We start from the raw sequence: 19,145 nt of genomic DNA on the forward strand, positions 1-19,145 counted from the left end.
ATTACTCGAAGAGTTGTCACGTACTTTAAGCATAAAAAATCTCTTAAACACGTTTTTTTTTCTTATAGAAACTCAACAAAATGGCAGAGATGTGACAGTCATCACGAACATTCCAGTGACCCCCAGGTCTACACCATCCACATCTACAGCTTCTACTCCTAGTACCTTAGTGCCAGAAGGTAAAAGCAAGCTATTTGTTATTGTAGATGTTAAGTAAAAGATGTTTCTGAGATGTCCCGCAAATGTTCTATAGACGTTTTTTGATGAAGGTTCTGCTCCCAGTTTTCTTTTAAACTATTTAACTTTTTTTGTAATTCATGTTTTTGGTGGCACTCTATTGATCAATTCTATGTCAAATAAATCATATATATATTTTTTAAGTAATATACAGTATGGTGACTTTAACTGGAATAAATTCAGTTAAAACTAATCAAAATTTATCTCGCAAAATTCCTGAGACCCGTCGATTTTTGTTAATTTTTTTCATATTTCAAGATAGTTTTTGTATTTTTTCACCTACAGGGGGGGTCCAAATTAACCCCAACTTTTTTTTTCAAATGGAAAGCCACTTTTTTTAAACTCTCATTGAAAAGAGCCCTTTTTCTTGATTAAATTGCCCTAATTATTTTTGTGATTATCTAAAGGAGAAATACGAAAAAAAAATAAAAACCATTAAATTATTAAAAGTTGCGTTTAATGTTTAAGATGCTCAAAATGAGCACCATTTACTTGTTGGCAAAGCCCAAGACGATAATAAAATTCGTTTCTGACATTTTCTAACACTTCACTCACACTTGTCGGATTTCATGCCTAATACGTTCTTTGAGTTCGTCTAGGTTTCCTGGTTCGCTCATATAAATGTGACTTTTCAAATGTCCCCACAGAAAAAAATCAAGTAGGGTGAGATCGGGAGAACGTGCCGGCCACTCGATTGCACCCCTTTTACCAATCCATCTGGTTGGAAAATTGTCATCTAAATACTGGCGTACATTACGGGCATAATGTGGGGGAGCACCATCTTGTTGCATCCAGATTCTTTCATCATACAAATCTGGATCGAACTGACTCGGATATAAGGCACGTAAGACTGGAACTAGTTCATGTTCAAGAAATTCTAGATATCTTTCCCCAGTTAAAGTATAATTGAAGAATATGGGCCCTATAACTTGCCTGCCAGTTATGCCAGCCCAAACATTAGTTTTCTGGGGATATTGTGTATTAGTTTCCCTTACCCAGTGTGGGTTCTCGTCAGACCTGTAGCGACAGTTCTGCTTATTAACATTGCCATTTTGGGTGAATGTAGCCTCATCAGAAAAAAGGATCCACTCCGAAGATATGCGATTTTCGTCAATGGCGTTCATCATTAATTCACAGAACTGAACTCTGTGATCTGGATCGTCTTCCAATAACTCTTGAACCGGTTGCATTTTAAAAGGTCGTTTGTTTGCACTTTTTAATATTTGTAGCACAGATTTATGATGAATAGAGTTTTCGCGAGCTACTCTTCTGGCTGCAGTTACCGGATTTTCTTCCATCGCTAGCAATACATTTAATTGGGCGTTTTCATCGATTTTAGAAGACCTTTGTCTTGAAACATCCCTCACGTGCCCAACTTTTCGAAATCTGCTTTCGATTTTACTAACCGTACCTTGGTTAATAGGTGGCAAATCTGGATATTTTTGCCTGAATAAGTGGACAAGCTCTAGCTGAGTACGACTTCTGTCCCCATAACCAATCATCATTAAGATTTCAATCTTGTGGGATTCAGATAAATAAGGCATTTTTTCACTTTAATAAGTTAACTTATTTAACAACTGGTTGAAATTCACTTTAACAGGGACACTACAACAATGTCAGGAAATGTCTCCATACCAATAAAATAAACAAACACGCCAAAAATTTACCAACACAAAATATTTCGAGACTTTTAATAATTTAAAGGTTTTTATTTTTTTTCGTATTTCTCCTTTAGATAATCACAAAAGTAAATAGGGCAATTTAATCAGGAAAAAGGGCTCTTTTCAATGAGAGTTTAAAAAAAGTGACTTTCTATTTGGAAAAAAAAGGTGGGGTTAATTTGGACCCCCCTGTAGGTGAAAAAATACAAAAACTATCTTGAATGTGAAAAAAAATAAACAAAAATCGGCGGGTCTCAGGAATTTTGCGAGATAAATTTTGATTAGTTTTAACTGGATTTATTCCAGTTAAAGTCACCGCACTGTATTGTATAATTTAGTACAGGAGGTATATTCAAGAATATTTTGGTTGATTTGTCCAGAAATGTCTATGTAACTATAAATGCCTTAAGTATTTTAATTTCTGATGAAATGGTGAATCGAAAGAAAATCATTGAAATGAATCAATCTTAGGTCCTCCACCATTATATCAAGAAAAGCATGTGTTTTATTGCTTTTTAAAAAAATACTTTTTTTGAAAATTGCTCTGTACCATAGTGTCTTAATTTTTAGCAACATTTTAAATTAATTAAATCATTTTTTAGGAAAAAACATATCATCATCAGATCAGGCTTTAGCTTCCAGGCAATCGTCTCATACTAATTGCAGTTCCATTCCAGACGAAGGTAAGAGAGAAATAATTAATTAATTAAGAAAAAAATAGTAATTAATTGCATACAATTTATACAGGGTAACCACTAAGGACAATAAAATAAATGATAAAGCAACTTCCTAAAATGTCATTTTTAGGAATTAGCTTTGGAAACTCTCGTTGGAATTTATTTAATATTTTTCTTCTTCGTGGTTTTTTAGAAATTTGACTTTTCTCACTCTCAGCTGGAATTTGAGCTGGATAACGACATAAATATCATACATTTTTTTGGATTTTTTTGCATCCTTAAGAATATTTATAGAGAACACTTTACTTATTCATATTTATGCTACATTTTTTATCTTAGGTTATTTGAGTTCTGCTATTCATAATTTCTGAGTAATTAACCTTAGAACTTATTATTGGACTGTTTTACTTCTCAAATATTATTTATAAAATCAACTGTCCTCAATCTATCTCAATTTATTTCATATGTTTCCTTTAAGTAGTTTTTGAGTAATTTAACTTTTAGTGGGATTGGTCACCTGTGTACAGCTTCTGAGCTGACAGCTGGATAACTAAAGAAGTTAGAGTTGGATTGATCTACATTCTTAATGATATTTGTAGGAAAAACCTCCTATAATCTAATGCTATTTATTTTATATTTTTTCTTCCAGTAGGTATTGAGTAATTTGGGTTTTAGTGCGAGTAGGTTGTCTACACTTTGAATATATTCTTAATATATTCCATGAATATTTAAAATTCCTTTACGAACATTCCCTCTTAGATATGAATATTCTACCAAAATTGCTGGAACTTGTTCAGAGGACTAGGTTAAATTTAAAACTCACGGATGCCCTCTACACCTAGCTTACATCATCAAAACCTATAAAAAAATGATAAAAAATGTAAAAAGTAGTACGCCAATGCGATTAAAACAAACCGAAATCCATTATACGTACTTAGACTCGAATTATCTCTAAAAATATACCTGCTGTATTTCAAGCAATAAACAATTTATAAACCCGCTTTTAACACTAACATTATACGAGTGCGAATCCGTCGTGGTAGTGAGTGTGTTTTCCTCGCTAACTTCTTAATATTTTCCGGAGTTTTTCCCAAGTGTTCCGATGTGAAAAAGTGCTGTTTTTTATTTTAAAATTGAATTTTTCTCATATCGAGTTTTTAGGTTCAATGTCAAGGCAGTTAATAATGATGTCGGTAAATAATAATCGCGTCACGCGTATTTTAAAAATCACGTTTGTGGTTATCGTTTTCGATTTTTTTAAAGATTAAATGGAAGATTTGTGTATGAGAGGTACTGGTTTAGTTCTAGATTATTGATCTAATGAGAATTTTTGTATTTTTAAGTTATTTCATGAAATGGCCATTACTCAAGAAACCAAAGAGGTAGAGAATTCAATTTTTAAATACAGGTAGCTCAAATGAAATTATTGGACACATTTTTCTGCATTTTTTCACAAAAAAATTGTTCAAGGGGAAAAATCGAACTTCAAAGTTTCAAAATGTTACTGTGACAAAATAGCCATATTTCAAGACATCGGAGAAATATGTCTTGAAATATGTTAGGTTGAAATTTGAAAATAAAGGGAGTTCATAAAAAATTAATAAACTCTTGTAACGATAATGTAAACATCGAGAAAGCACCTGATTTTTCATCATTTCGGAATGACACAAGTAGTACACCGCACCGCGTCTCGAAGGTTGACGGGAATCTTCCGGAACAGCGTTCTGCCGAGTATATAAGGAGCCGCGACGCCAATACTTGTCAGTTTAGTGAAGTAAACTTCGGAATATTGGCGCGAAATTTAAATAGCTGTATTTAAATACAGAAAAAATAAAATTTCTATTAGTCGTGAGTGATCGTGTTTTCGTAGTGAAGTGGGTAAATAAATTAGATGACTATTTACTATTGTTCACTACGAACGGAAAAATGTCAGTCAACTGGACATTGATAAAAAATAAATTCTAGTAAATTGAAATTTAAAGTATGTGAAAAAGATAAAGCTGTTGGATTAAACCTTGGTTAAATAAAAAATGACTTAAAAAAGGCGATGATCCGGACAACTTTGTTTTTCTTGGTGCAAGTGATTTCGGTCAATGGTTGCAAGGTTTGATTTGCTAAAAAATTCCGTCAACCTGGAATTATGCCAAGTTGGAAGAAAACATTTTGGAAAACAATGCTAATTTAAAAAGTGACCTTGGGAAAAAGCTAAGAGAGAATTCTGTCAGGTTATAAAAAAGGATTTTAGAGAACAAGAAAGAATTAAAAGAAAAAATTCTGAAAAACTCTTGTTTACTTGAAAAACCTATTTTTTCTTTGATGGAGAACAGAATTCAATAAGTTCAGTGGACATCAATGTCATCGATGAGCTGCCCTGTAGACCTTCAGCGGTGAACAATAATAACGAAGCTTGTGGCAATAGGGAATCGGTTGGACTAGTGCGCTTTAAATCGCCTCAATTACCATCAAATTGAGGCGATGGCATTCAGAGAAGACCCTGCTGTCATCCTGCAAAAAATGTCTCTCGAACAACAAGAAGTGTACGACCACCACACATGTCTTACAAGAATTTTAAGTCGATATTGCACGTTTGGTTTGATTGACATATCCAGATGTCCAGGAATGATGGACGGTGGGATGTCCTCATATCAGGCACGACTTCGAGGAATCAAAGCGAATCATTTGAGTGGTCATTGGAGGACGCAGCCGCCAGGACCGGAAGTTGAAGTCTTGAAAATATGACAAGGCAGGTCACATAAGAAGCCACTGTCCAGAAAACGCTAATTCTACTACCGCCAATTCGAGAAATTAAAGAAAGTCAACGCAAAGATATAGTCCATTCTGCAGCTAAGGTTTAGCAATCAAAATGGCATCTACGAACAGCGACGGAGGACCGAGCAAATGTCCATGGTGAAACAAACGTTACGTTAACCATAGGAAAAGCCACATTTGAACATCCTGTGATAGTGGCTAAGATTAAGGATGTGGTGATCAGCGGACATAATGAACACCAAGAGTTTCAAGTTAATCTTTGAGCAGGGAGTCCTGAAGGAAGTTGTTTCGCATCATGAGAGGGATGACAATATTCGAGTCCTACTTCAGGAGGAAGCTTTGATACCAGAACGGAGCGAGATCGTTCTGGAGGGCTGCGTTGATAGCAAGACCACGAACGGTGAAGTAGTCATGCTTGAATCTGCTTTGCATGACAATGCTGTTGGTCAAGGCATCCCTTGTACGCACTGAAAGGAGTATTCCTGTGAGCGTAATGAATATCAATCATTATCCTTTGCTGTACAAGTAGGACACTGCTCTGCAGTTTCAGTAATACTCCGACAAGTTGCGAATGTGTACATTAACCGGGAAGCCATTCCGAAAGTATTAGAAGAGACATTTAGTAGACAGATATCGAGACGTTTTTGATACTGGGAAGAAAGGCAGGACCAAAATAATCCAGCACATAATCGATACAGGAAATGCTCGTCCTATGGCTAAGAGAGAAAAGGCTGATAAAATTATTGAGAGTGTGACCCCTCGGTCATACTCTCAATAATTTTAAGGTGGCAACTTTTTGTAAGGTGCCAACCATGTAGCATTCCATGGTCTTGACCGGTGGTACCGGTAAAAAAAAAAACGGCTCGACCAGATATTGAGTAGATTACCGGTAGCTAATAACGTGACTAAAAAGGACAGCTATCCTCTTCCTCGCATTGGTGATGCTTTGGACATCCTGCCTGGATTGAAGATTGGAAAAATGGATACTGACAAGTTGAGTTGAGTTGGCCCCCTGAAGATCGCGAAAAGACGACTTTCATATTGGGTGCTGGATTATTGCAGTTTAACGTGATGCCATTTGATGACTGTCCTGGAAGTCTTGCCTGGTTTACCTTGATAATATTATTTTGGTAGGAAAATCGTTTGAGGGCCACATGAATCTAGAAGAAGTGTTCTTGAGGCTACGAGGTTCCGGATTAAAGTTAAGCATAAACAAATGTCATCTGTTTCAAAGAGCTGTGCAGTATTCAAACGGCGGATCAAGGAGTTGCGATTGACAAGGCAATGGCAGCCTGTCAAAGATTGGCCAGTTCCCGAAAACAAGCATGAGCCACGCAGTTTCTTGAGACTATGCACTTACTACTCACGCTATATGAAGGGATTTTCCAACATCCCAAACGGTTGACCAGGCTGACAGAAGGAGAAGGAACATTGACCGAAAGGTCCCAAGACTGTCAGGAAGCCTTCGATTTGCCTATCCGAAGCTTTGCCCTACCTAAAGGGAAATTTATACCGACGCTAGCGATGTGAGCATAGGGGCTGTGTTCTGCCAAATCCAGGATGGCCAAGTCATTGGCTAGTAGACGTAAGACGCTGTCCAAGCCAGAGCGCAACGATTGCGACACTTGCCGAGAGTTGATAGCTTTTGTGAAAGCAATGGAGCACTTCTACGGGTACCTCTGTGGGAAGAAGTTTCTGCTGTGAACTGACCATGCAGCTTTAAAATGGCTCTTTTATTTTTTCATCTGGAGAGTTAAGTGGAAGGATGGACAGAGAGGCTACAGAAGTTTGACTTTAACGCTGAACATCAAGCAGGGAAAATTCATAGAAATGCAGACGCTCTATCAAGAATAGCCTGTCCAGAGGACTGCAAATATTGTCAGCGAGCAGAGGAGAAAAAAGCTTAGTTATTAAGAACCACCATCGTCTACAATATTTGGGATTTTATAAGAGACCAAGAGGATAATTCCGATACCCAGATAGTCCTAACCCGGATAAAGGAAGTAGTCAACTTAGGAAGAAGTTGCCAAGCATCCTCCCTTTAGTTTTGGAAGATGGATTCTTGCAGTGGAACAGGACGGCAAAGAGGAAATCATGATGTCTAAATGTCGGATTTTGAAGTTGATAGAGAAAATTCATGGCGGTGAGTCAGGAGGACACCTTGAAGTAACAAAGACTCTAGAAAAGGTGAGGGACAGTTTTGACTGTGTCAATAGGAAGACAGACGTAAGGGACTGATGCAGGAAATGCGTTATACGTGCGGCAAGTAATGGTCAGCAGAAAAAGCAGAATACTTTGATGCGTCAGTACAACTTGGGAAATCCCTTTGAAAGGATTGCTATTGGCGTTGCTGTTCTGTTTCCCAAATCAGAAGTAGGGAATAAGTACATTATGGTAGTTTATGATCGTGATGGGGTACTTCAGCAAATCGGTTGAGGCATACCCTCTACCAAACCAGTAAGCCTCTAATATTGTCGACGTCTTAATAAGAGAATTGATCTGCCGATTTGGTGTATCTTTGGAGCTATATTCAAATCACGGTCAAATTTTTAAATCTAGCTTGTTCCAGAACATCTATGACGCTTGAAATTAAGAAAACGAAAAATAATGCATTCCACCTGTATCATGGTGAAATGCATGAAAAGAAACATTTATCAGTATTGCGTCGTTCCGAAATAATAAGACGTCTCGAAGGTTAGCGGGAATTTTCCGAAACGGCCTTCTGCCAAGTATATAAGAAGCCGCAACGCCGATAGTTGTCAGTTGTCAGTTCAGTAAAGTAAAGCTCGGAATATTGGCGCGAAATTTAAATAGTTATAAATAAATACAGTAAAAATAAATATCTCTAGTAATCGTGAGTGATCGTGTTTTTGTAGTAAAGTGTGTAAATAAGTTAGTTGACTTTTTTCGATTGTTTTAATTCACACCTACAGAACGGGAAAAACGCTACACCCTATTTCAAAACTTTTTTGTAAAAACCAAATTAAAAGATGAAGTATCGATCTTCAAAGTTTAAAAATGTGTAAAAATTAGAATTCTCATAAAATGGCTATATCTCAAAAACCTGTACCTCTCGATCAATACACGTCATCAATACATCTCCTCTGACCGATAAAAAAAAACCCTTATTTTCTCACTAATTTCTCAGCTAAACAGCACTTTCTCACAAAAAAACCTTCTCGCCCCAACCGCTTAATACTTCTTTACTTTTTGGTGTTGAGGACACTTTAATCAAATACCGAGAAAATTTCGTGTCATGTAGGACCCCACCGGGAAAACGAAAATAACGAGGACCTTCAACAAAACGAAGAAATGAACAACGAACCGTCAGACAAAATGTCGAAAAGCAAAAAACGCAGAGAACGCAGAAAAAAAACCCGCAATCGTAACTTAACAGAAGTTGCACCCGAACCCGAGAAACCACCCGAAGAAGTCATAAGAGAACCCGCCCACGATAAACTAGAATTCCTAAGACTTAAACGGATCGAGCACAAGTACAAAGTCGAATCTCCGAAAGAACTCACGACACTCGAAAACACTAAAAAAACTAAGAAGCGAATAGTCAAAAGCAAAAGTCTCGACGACGAGGACTTCCTTAAGATCCAAGAGCTCTCGGAAGCAAGTGAAACAGAAGAATATCCAGGTCATAACGTCATCATATCCGAAGCTTCTTCAGAAGAAAACCTCTTGGAGGATGTGGAAGATCGTCCTCACGTGAGCCAACAAGAAGAGGAAGCTCTACGCACCTTTTTATCGGGTCTGAACCTCGTGAACTCCCCAGAAGAATCCGCTAAAGATTTATACGAACGAACTAGTGGCCTTAAAGACCCTAAAGCCAAAAGGCTTCAAAAACGCAAAGAGCTTGAAGAATACTTTAGACCCATAGCGGAAAACCCTAGATACTTAGACGCGATATCTGAAGAAGCAAGTGACTTAAGTGATAAAGAAGCGCCAGCAGTGAAGAATCACTTGAAGCAAGGAACACCTGAACAGGATTTACTTAAAGTGAGAGCAGAGGAGATTTTCATTGAAAAACCCCTTTTGGTGGAAGCAAAAGAGCTCGAGGAGGACCTTTGTAGTACTGCTAACATTTCTAGTGAACAAGCTGAAGTTGTTTATTTGAATGATTCAAGTGAATCATCACGTTCTAGTGGTGATTTTACTGAAACCTCTGAGGGTCTTCATGACAATGGAAAACCTCTATGTCCTTCATCAACGGTTATAGAAGAAAACTCGTTTTTTTCTCAGCTGACACCTCCTCCCACCCCAGATGGTATCCTTAATGGCACTAACAAGAAATCTCCATCATTTGATTATACCAGGATACCCAATATACTTACAGGAAAAGAACCGGAGGGTAAAAATCTTCACAATGGAAATCTTGACGAACCTTTGGAAGAGGTGTCACAGGTTGATGCTGCTCCTAAAGTCAAAGAAATATTAATGAAACCAATATCAAACGAATATCACCACCTACAATCTACTAAAAACGGCATTGAAGATACTAAAGGGCACATCCTTAAGAGTGGCTACGGTTCCAACAAGACTGACAGTCAAAAGTTGCTTGAGTTTGATAACATCATTAAACTGAATAAGACAGTACCAGTTGAAAACCTCCAGATACTCACATGCAGTGAAACCATCACAAACCTTGAAAATTTAAAAATAAATTTGACAAAAAGTGATATCAGCTGTGATAAGGTTGATAATGAATGCATTATAGGAGATGTAATAAGAGATAAGGAGTTAACGAAAATAAATGGAACTCTTGAAGAAGTACTTGGAAATGATGAAAACGGAGGTAAAACTGTTGTAGAACAAGCAAAAGAAATTTCAGCAAATCATAAAATAAGTGAAGAAGACGCAGCAGCTGAAACAATTGTATCAGTGAAGCTTGAACGCAATCAGGAAACTGGAAATTCTTATAAATCCCTTGAGGGATATGATAAGATTTTAAGGACATGTGTAGATGTAGAAAATTCTCATGAAGATTCATCAAAGAGCAAAGCTAATAAAGTTAAATCTAATGGACTTGTAAATGGATGTGTTGGTAAAGCTGAAGAAGAATCAGTAAGAATTATACCACTTGAAGAATCTTTGGAAAATGTTTGCAAAGGAGAAAGTGAAGAATTACAGTCAGTGAGTCAAAACAGCAAAATTATTAATGAAACAAGAACTTCTTCTATAAAAAAGGAAGCAAAAAACTGCCAGCAAGATGCTGAGAGAGTTATAGCTGAAGAAGTCGTTTCTGCAAAGATTGAAAATGGCTTTAAAAGAACCAAACGTACTGCTGCTATAACATCTAAAGAAAAATCATCAGCATCAAAAAAATGTATTCCAATATTGATTGGAGATTCTTCATTGAAAAAGGACTCTGGTACTCCAAAAGCTCCTAAGGATATGAAAATAGAAAAAACAGGATCACTTGGAGTGGAAAAAGAAGAAAATAGCTGTAACAAGACTAATAATAAGAGAATTAAATCTATTGATACGATTAAAGTAGAAAATGGTGACACCAGTGGTACCAAATCAGTTTCTAAGCAAAAAAAGTCACTAATTATTCCTATTTTCCTTGAAAGCTCACAAAAATGCACCAAATATGAAAAAGTATTACCTCCAATAGAAAGAATCATACCAGTGACTATTGAAAATTCACAAGGAAGTAAAAACTCATGTAAACCTCCAAATTCCTTAAGAATACTTGAAGAAACTTTACAAATTAATGGAAAAACTAAAGAGAATATCTTAGAACGAGATAGCAAAGCTAAAAGTGAAAGAATCGTGTCTTTTAAAGTTGAAAAGAATGACACCAAAGATCCTAAATGTGGTGCTGCTGCCATATCAGTAAAAGAAAGACTTATTCCAGTAACTATTAAACAGTGTCAAAATTTTGATAAATCAAGAGAGATAGAAAAGAATTTTAAGATATTAGACAACATGAATGAGAAGATCCAAGAAAAACCTCTAAAAGTTGAAAAGAAAATGATGAGTAGTGAAAGAATCATTCCTGTTGAAAGAAATACAGATGAAAAAATTAAGAAAAAATCAGTAGAAGCAGTCAGGGTTATTCCAGTTACCATGGAAGATTTTCGGGAGCATGGCAAACTTAATGAGGAACCTCTAAAGAGTTCCAAAGTCCTAAAAGGTTCTGTGGGTGAAAAGCAAGAAGAACCTTCACTGATTGGAGAAAAGAGGAGGGAGACATCCGAAAGTAAAAAAATGGATACTAAAAAAATTGTTCTTATTGACACTGGAACTAACACAGATGGAAATAATGGGAGGTTCCATTCGTTTGCTCGAAAAACTGATAGAAGTTCACCAGAAATAGGCAAGATTATTCCAGTAACTATTGAAGATTTTCACGAAGATAAGAGGCCTTTCACTGAATCTTCAAAGAGTTGTAAGGCCCCAGAGCTTCCAGTGACAGTAAAAAAGCAAGAAGAACCTTCACTAATGACAGAAAAGAGGAAAGATATATCCTCAACTAACGAGATTAATACTGAAAGAGTAGTACCTATTAATATTGAAACCAACAGTAATAGAAATAATGAGAATTTAGTTATTGCTTCTGCTGAAAAAGTTGATAGAGGAGCACAAGGTATAAGTAGAATTATTCCAGTAATCATTGAAGGCTCTCAGAATGGTACAAGACTTCCTGAAAAGCCTTCAAAGAGTTCTAAGGCTCCAGAGGATTTTGTGAGAGTAAAAAATCAATCGTCACTAATAGGAGAAAATAGAAAGGAGATACTCTCAAGTAAGAAGATTGTTACTGATAAAAATAAATTAATTACTATTGAGAAACCATCAGCTGGAAGAGTGACAATTGTTCCAATTTCCATTGAAAGCTCTCAGAACCATCTTGGACATCCTGAGGAGCCCTTAGGAGATCCTAAGGACCCAAAGGGGCAACAAGAACCAATAGAACGGAAAAGGAAGGAGACACTTTCAGATAATAAACGAATAATTCCCATTAAAGTTGAGGCTCCTAATGCCACTAAAAACTTTAAGCACATTGAAGTTCAAGACAGTGAGACTACAATGGAGATCACGGAAAAGTTTATTGAAGAATCTAGGAAATGTAGGCTTATGACTGAACAATTGAGAGAAATTTTAAAAAGAGTTGACAATACTAAAAATAAAACTGACCCCTCTATCCAGGATAAAGTAAATCACTCTGAATATTCTTCAAGGTTAAATGAGCCAGCAAGTATAGTGAAGAATATCTCTCGGGTTTCCAAAAGTGAACAAGTATCTAGAGTTCCTCCAAGCCTTCAAAAGCCTGAAATAAACCCAATTGAAACCAATCAGAACTCTCTGGATAACATTAAAAGAATCTTAGCACAAAACAAGGAACTAGAAGAATCAGAAAATAAACCCGCAGTACCACCTAGACCACAACCACCTGTACCACCACCACGCAGATTTAGACCCTTAAAAGGACTTTCTCCAACTAGGGAAATCCCTGAAAGTGTCGACATGAGATACAGCAACGTCGTAAGCCCTCCTAGGCCTGCCTCAGCAAGCACAGACAGCTCAGAGAGCTCCAGGTGTACAGCCAAATACAATCCAGATATTACCTCAATAGAAGTGATGTCTCTTAGAGACTTGGCCTTTGCTACCTTGACATCTCTTCCATGGGGAACAAGAGTCCTGGAAGAGTTATCCAAACGCTTTACTAACCTGCTTCCTTTTAATGGCCTTAATAATTGTGGTGATGTTTTAGCTGCTGAAGAAGAAGAGGTGACCATGGCAAGACCAGAGAGACGATTTCAAGAAGACACCGTGAGCAGTCCACACCGGTTGTTAACGATAATAAAAGAGGAAGAGCCCGAAGGCGGCCTGACCGAATTCGAAGAAATCAAACTGGATCAAAGATTAAAAGCGCGAAATTTAAGCGAGTGGCTGGTTTTAGCGAGAGATAAGAGCAAAAGTACGTCCAGTCTGGATCGCACTAATATACCTATAAATAACTTATGCAGAAACATTTCTGGTGCAGTAAGTGAAAACGAAAATGTACGGGCATCAAACGCACGTCGCCGCCTCTCTTTACCGCAAGAAATCTATGAGAAGCAACTAATCGAAATAATGGAAAAAGAACGGGAAATCCAGAGGGAGTTGGAACTGTTAGAAGAGGAGAAGAGAAAGCTACGTGCTGAACTGGCCCCTAGCAAACAAAAGTTGGATGATTTCTACGTGTCTAAGAGAGGTGACTTCGCTGAGATGAGAGAAAAAGATGGCATTAGGGAGCGTCCAATGTCAATGCCAGTGTTTCCAACCGAATTCTTCAGACAGCAAATGTACGAGGAGTATATGGATAAGTTTTGTGAGCGGGAGGAGCGGAAACAGCATAAGGTCTTTAAGATATCTTCGAGTAGTGACTTGTTAGAGCAAGAGAAAAGGACCAAGGAGATCTTCCATCCCATAGAAATCGAACAAGAGTTCATGGATCGAGTAAAACAGAAGCTGAAAAGTGATGACGTGGGGGAGTGTACGGATGTGGAAGTGAGAGAGGCGAGTTTCGGCGAGAAAGTGGAGGAGGAGCCGGTGATCGTTTTGGATGGCGGAAGGGTGAAGGGTGTCGAAACGTTGCCGAGACATTTGCAGGAGTTTGTTGGTGATTTGGCAACGCAGCGGCAGCTGGACGAGAGTAAGTTTGGTGTGTTTGGTTGTGTGCCATTTTTCTTTTGTTTGGTGTTTTTTAACCGTTTTGTTTTTTGGATTTTGTAATAATCTCTGTGATGTTGTTTTGTTTCTTTAATATGAATAATTTTTTGGAAAAACGCGCCGCTAGGGGGTGATGTTAGCGTTTTAACTGTTTTATCTAGGAGGGGCTTTGAAGGCCTTTTGATTAAGTTTCTAAACAATTTTTGGAAAACTGAACTAAATAGTGGTAATTTTTTAATGTTGTTATATTCGTTATAAAGTAACTAAATTAATGGAGAAGCCCTACTTTAATATTTCTACTCGTTTTTGAATTATAAAGCATTAGACGTCTTATGTTTGGGGTTTTATTGACCAAATTATATTCGGCTCTACTTGCCGCCATAGAATGTGATTTTTTTTGGTTAAAAAAAAACATTATAGCTCAAATATGAGTAGAGATGATTAGCAATAATCTGGTTTCAAATTTAATTGAAATTAGGCAAATAATAACCAAAATGCTGCTTTTTTATGACATTTTTTTAACTTAAATGTGGCTACATTGACCAAAAAAAAATTATGCCACAGATTTACCAACTTATTAGCCATATTACTTCAATTTTTTGGCTTAAATTTAGCTCAAATATTTGTCATACAAAGCTTTAAAGATGGCTAAAAATCTTACAATTATATCTGACTTTATTGGCCAAATTATGGCTCCAAATTAACAGGTAACTTTTGGGATATTTCAAATCATCAAATGGCTTTAAAGAATGCCAGGAATTATCTTAATTTATTAGCCACATTTTGGTCAATTTTGATTATTAATTAGCTTAAATAAAAATTAGGCAAAACGGGTTAAAAGCTGTATTTTAATGACATGTTTTTAAGTACTTTTTACTGGTCATTTGTGTAAACTGGTAACCTGGGATTTTTTAAATTATCAAATGGCTTTAAACTTTTTTATTGCCACATTATGGGTCAAATTGGTACTTTTTGGGATTTTTTAAATCAAGAAACGGCCTAAAATCATGCAGTTAATTATCTTGATTTATTAGAAAGTTTTGAGCTATTCTGTTTCAAATCAAAGAGTTTCACTTATTTTGGTAAAAGAAAATAAAAATTATGGCTTAAACTATGAATGACTAGTAATAATCTGGTTTTAGTTTGAGTCAAAATTAATCAAATATGGACTCCATTGGGCATAAAACAAAAAAAATCTGAAACGGATTTAAAAATTTATTAGTCATAATGTCTTAACATTTTTTTGTCCCAAATGTAGCTCAATTGGTCATACACGTTTTGAAGTATAGCTAAAAATTTGGTCATTAAATTTGACTTTACAGGCCAAATTATGGCTCAGATTCACTAGTATTTTTTTGTTTTTTTTTTTTTTTTAATCGTTAAAGAGTTTTAAAGAATGCAGTGAATTAGCTTCATTTATTGGGAAAATTTTAGCCATTTTGGCTCTGTTTGAAGGCAAAGAATTGGACTTTTCTTGTCCAAAAAAATATAGCTTATGACCCAAATATGACTAGAACTAATCTGGTTATAGTTTGCTATAGTTAAACGCGGTATTCAAATTCATTTAATCATTGATAAAAAAAAGACTAATTATGACACGGATTTAAGAACTTGTTAGCCATAAAGCCTCAAATCTTTTTTATACATAATTCCAAGGATGGCTAAAAATATCGCCATTAAACTTCACATTATACACTAATAAGTGGCTCAAATTTCACCAATTATTTTTTAAATAATCAAAAAGCCTTAAAGAATGCAATTAATTATCTATATTAATTAGCCGAATTTTGGTCATTTTTGGCTTTGTTTGGACTTTCAAAGAGTGAGATTTTTTGTCCAAAAAAATAGATTATAGGCGAAATACGATTAGCCCTAATCTGATTTTAGCTTTAGTCAAAATTAGGCAAATACAGGCTAAAACTTTGTACTCCAATGACGTTTTTTTTTTTTAATTTAAATGTGGCTACATTGTCCAACAAAAAATACAAATTATAGCACGAATTTAAGAAATAATTAGCCATAACCATAAGGCCTCAAATATTTTTTTCGGTTTGAATTTAGCTGAAATGTTGGTCATAAATTGTCTTTAAAATGGCTTCCCATTAAATCTGACTTTATTGGCTAAATTTTGGCTTAAATTTAACAGGTATTTTTTTTAACTATTTATCTACTAGGTGAAAATAATACGATTAATTACTTTGATTTAATGGTAAAATTTTAGCTTTAAGTAAAGCTTTAGCTTTCTCTCAGCCAAAAAAAAAGTACAAACTATGGCATTAATTTAAATTGCATAACCTTAAAAATGGCAAAAAAAATTTTCATTAAATTTAACTTTATTGGTTAAATTATAGCTCATATTTAACGGGTTACTTTATATGTATTAGTTGTTTTTTAAATCATCAAATATTGATTTTTTGGCTAAATTTTGGCATTTTTTAGCTTTATTTCGAGTCAAACAATTTGTCTTTTTTTGGTAAAAAAAAGTTTAGATTATGACTCGAAGATGACGAGCATAATTTGGGTTTTAGTTTCAGTTAAAATTACAAAATATAGGCTCCATTGGCCAAACAAATAAAAACTATAAGATCGATTTGAAAATCTCTTAGTCATGCTTTAAAAATATTCAAAGCCTCAAATACTGGTCATACATGATTTTAAAGATTGCTAAAAATTTCGCCATAAAATTTGACTTTATTGACCAAATTACGGCTTAAATTTAACTCGTGACTATGAGGATTTCTTAATTTATTAAATGGCTTAAATTAATGCAATTAATTAACTTAAATTATTTGCCAAAAAAAAGTCTCAAAGGCTTAGAACGTTGTTTTTTATAGCTGTTTCGACTATATTTAATTAAAGCAAATTCTGGCTTAAAATAGCTCATCATATTCAGGCATATGCTGTTTTAAAAAGCCAAAAAAATTAATTATGGCTATAAATATAGGTTGGTCAGATTAAAAGGTTGAAGATAATGAATATGACCAGATAATAGACAAGATATGACACCTAAATACTGGTTTCTATGCCAATAACAAAATTAGAGTTAAAGTTTAACAAATCGTGAACTTACTTGTGTTCGAAAAATTGGCAAAAGAATTTGATTTTAGTAACAATTGGATACCTGGTCTTAACATTAACAACCTGGTCTTATTTTGGCTTATAAAGCTCGTCTTAACTTTTTTTGAATTAAAATTCGTAATTGTTAGTGAATTTTAATTGGTATTGTTCAAATGGCCTTTTTTGGCTTAAATGTAGCTTCATTGGTCACAAAAATATAAATGAACAACAGACTTAATTACTTGTGACATTAAAAACGTATGCCCAAAACATTAGTCGTACATTGTTTCAAAAATGGTGCCATAAAAATTAGATTTATTGGCCTAATTATGACTCTAATTTAACTGGTAATTCTTCTGATATGTTGTATCACTAAATGGTTTAAAATAATGCAATTGAGTATCTTGATTTATTGTCTTTAACTATTGTTAAAATACTGATTTAAATGGCTTTTCTGGCCAAAAAAGTAAATTATAACTGGATTACATTGCTAGATTTAGAGTTGATAAAAAAATAGGTTGTGGTTAACATTTTGGTCATAGTCAAAGTTGGATTAAGATATGACCAAAAATGTTAATTTAAAAATGTTAGTTTCGATGCCAATAAAAAAAAATATGGCCAAGTCATGACTGATAGTAAGCCTATTTATAATGCAATTAATTATCTTCATTAATTACCCAAATGACGGTCATATAATTTTTTTTCTTTTTAACTTTATTTAAACAAAACAAATTATGGGTCACATGCTGTTTTTTAAAAGCTAAAATAATAAATTGTTGCTAGAAAAATGGGTTCATCACATTAAAAGATTGTATCAAGATATTATTTAAAATTCTGATTTATATGACAAAAAAAAACAAATTATAGTTAAAGTATAACAAATCTTGAGCTTATTTGTGAATACAAAATTGACCAAAAAAATTAACTATGGTCACAATATTACCTTGGTCATAATCAGGTTTTAGTTTGACTCATAATATGGCTTATAAAGCTCATTTTTTATTGCTTTTTCCGGCTAAGATTCGTAATTTTGAATTGGTCCTATTCTAGTGGCTTTTTGGCTTTAATGTAGCTTCATTGGCCAATAAAATACAAATTAAAAACAGATTTAATTAGTTGTAATATTAAAAATATATTTTTAGACATAATGGCTCAAAACTGATTGTTTAATGAACATCTGTTCGCTCCAATTTAGCTCGAAACCTTGGTCATACATAGTTTCAAAAATGCTACAATTATAAATGAATTTATTGGCTTAATTATAAGTCAAATTTAACCGGTAATTTTTAGAATATTATTTATAGTTCAGTGATAAAATAATGCAATTAAATATCTTGATCTATTGTTCAAATAAAAATAAATCCTAAGTCATAAGTTTTGATCGCAATTATCTGGTCATATTCAGGTCTTATTTTGGCTCATAATATGGCTTATACAACTCTCGTCTTTGAATATTATTTTCGATTAAATTTTTGACGATTTTTATTTGGTCGTGTTCTAGAAACCCTTTTTGGCCTAAATGTAGCTTTATTGATTAAAAAATACAAATTAATAACAGATTAAATTATTAGTGATATTAAAAACGCATTTTTAGCCATAACACCCTAAAGTTGCTTATTTAATGAACATTTTTTGACTCAAACTTAGCCTAAAACTTGCTCATAAATGGTTTTAAAAACGCTGCTAATAGTATTGAATTTATTGGCCTAATTATGACTTAGATTTAATTGGTCATTTTTCTGATATGCTGAGTTATTAATTGGTTTTAAATAATGTAAGTCGCAACTTTGCTGAAAATATTAATTTTAACTGTCTGTCTTGGCTTATACAGTGAGAGCCACAAGTCCGGAATAAATTCATTTAAAATTCAGGGGTATGTTCAAAAAAAGAAACGCTCAGACACGTCGATTTTTATTTTTAACTGCGGGTTTTCTTACTATAATTTTATGTATACAGGGTGGTCCAAAAATAAGTTACGACCATCAACTTCAATTTTTGAAATGGAAATACCTATTTTTTATTCTGTATTCTTAAAGAACAGAAAATTCTAGACATATTTCATGTACAATGTCCTATACCT

General features: G+C 34.6%; 1 protein-coding gene across 17 annotated transcripts in view; it reads left to right on the forward strand.

The window, feature by feature from the left end:
- LOC126733927 (uncharacterized) overlaps window positions 1–19,145 on the forward strand; it is a 184,803-nt gene that overhangs the window by 60,246 nt on the left and 105,412 nt on the right. For 10 of the 17 annotated variants that reach the window (XM_050437412.1, XM_050437411.1, XM_050437396.1 and 7 more), the window contains 3 exons: window positions 69–179; window positions 2,501–2,581; window positions 8,607–13,991. In XM_050437412.1, coding sequence (XP_050293369.1) covers window positions 69–179; window positions 2,501–2,581; window positions 8,607–13,991 — 5,577 coding nt within the window. Of the gene's footprint in view, window positions 1–68; window positions 180–2,500; window positions 2,582–3,563; window positions 3,866–8,492; window positions 13,992–19,145 lie in introns of those variants that run through there. The other 7 variants (XM_050437410.1, XM_050437409.1, XM_050437408.1 and 4 more) reach the window with 7 other exon arrangements.

Source organism: Anthonomus grandis, chromosome 3, assembly GCF_022605725.1.
Source record: "Anthonomus grandis grandis chromosome 3, icAntGran1.3, whole genome shotgun sequence".
NCBI classification, from domain to species: Eukaryota; Metazoa; Arthropoda; class Insecta; order Coleoptera; family Curculionidae; genus Anthonomus; species Anthonomus grandis.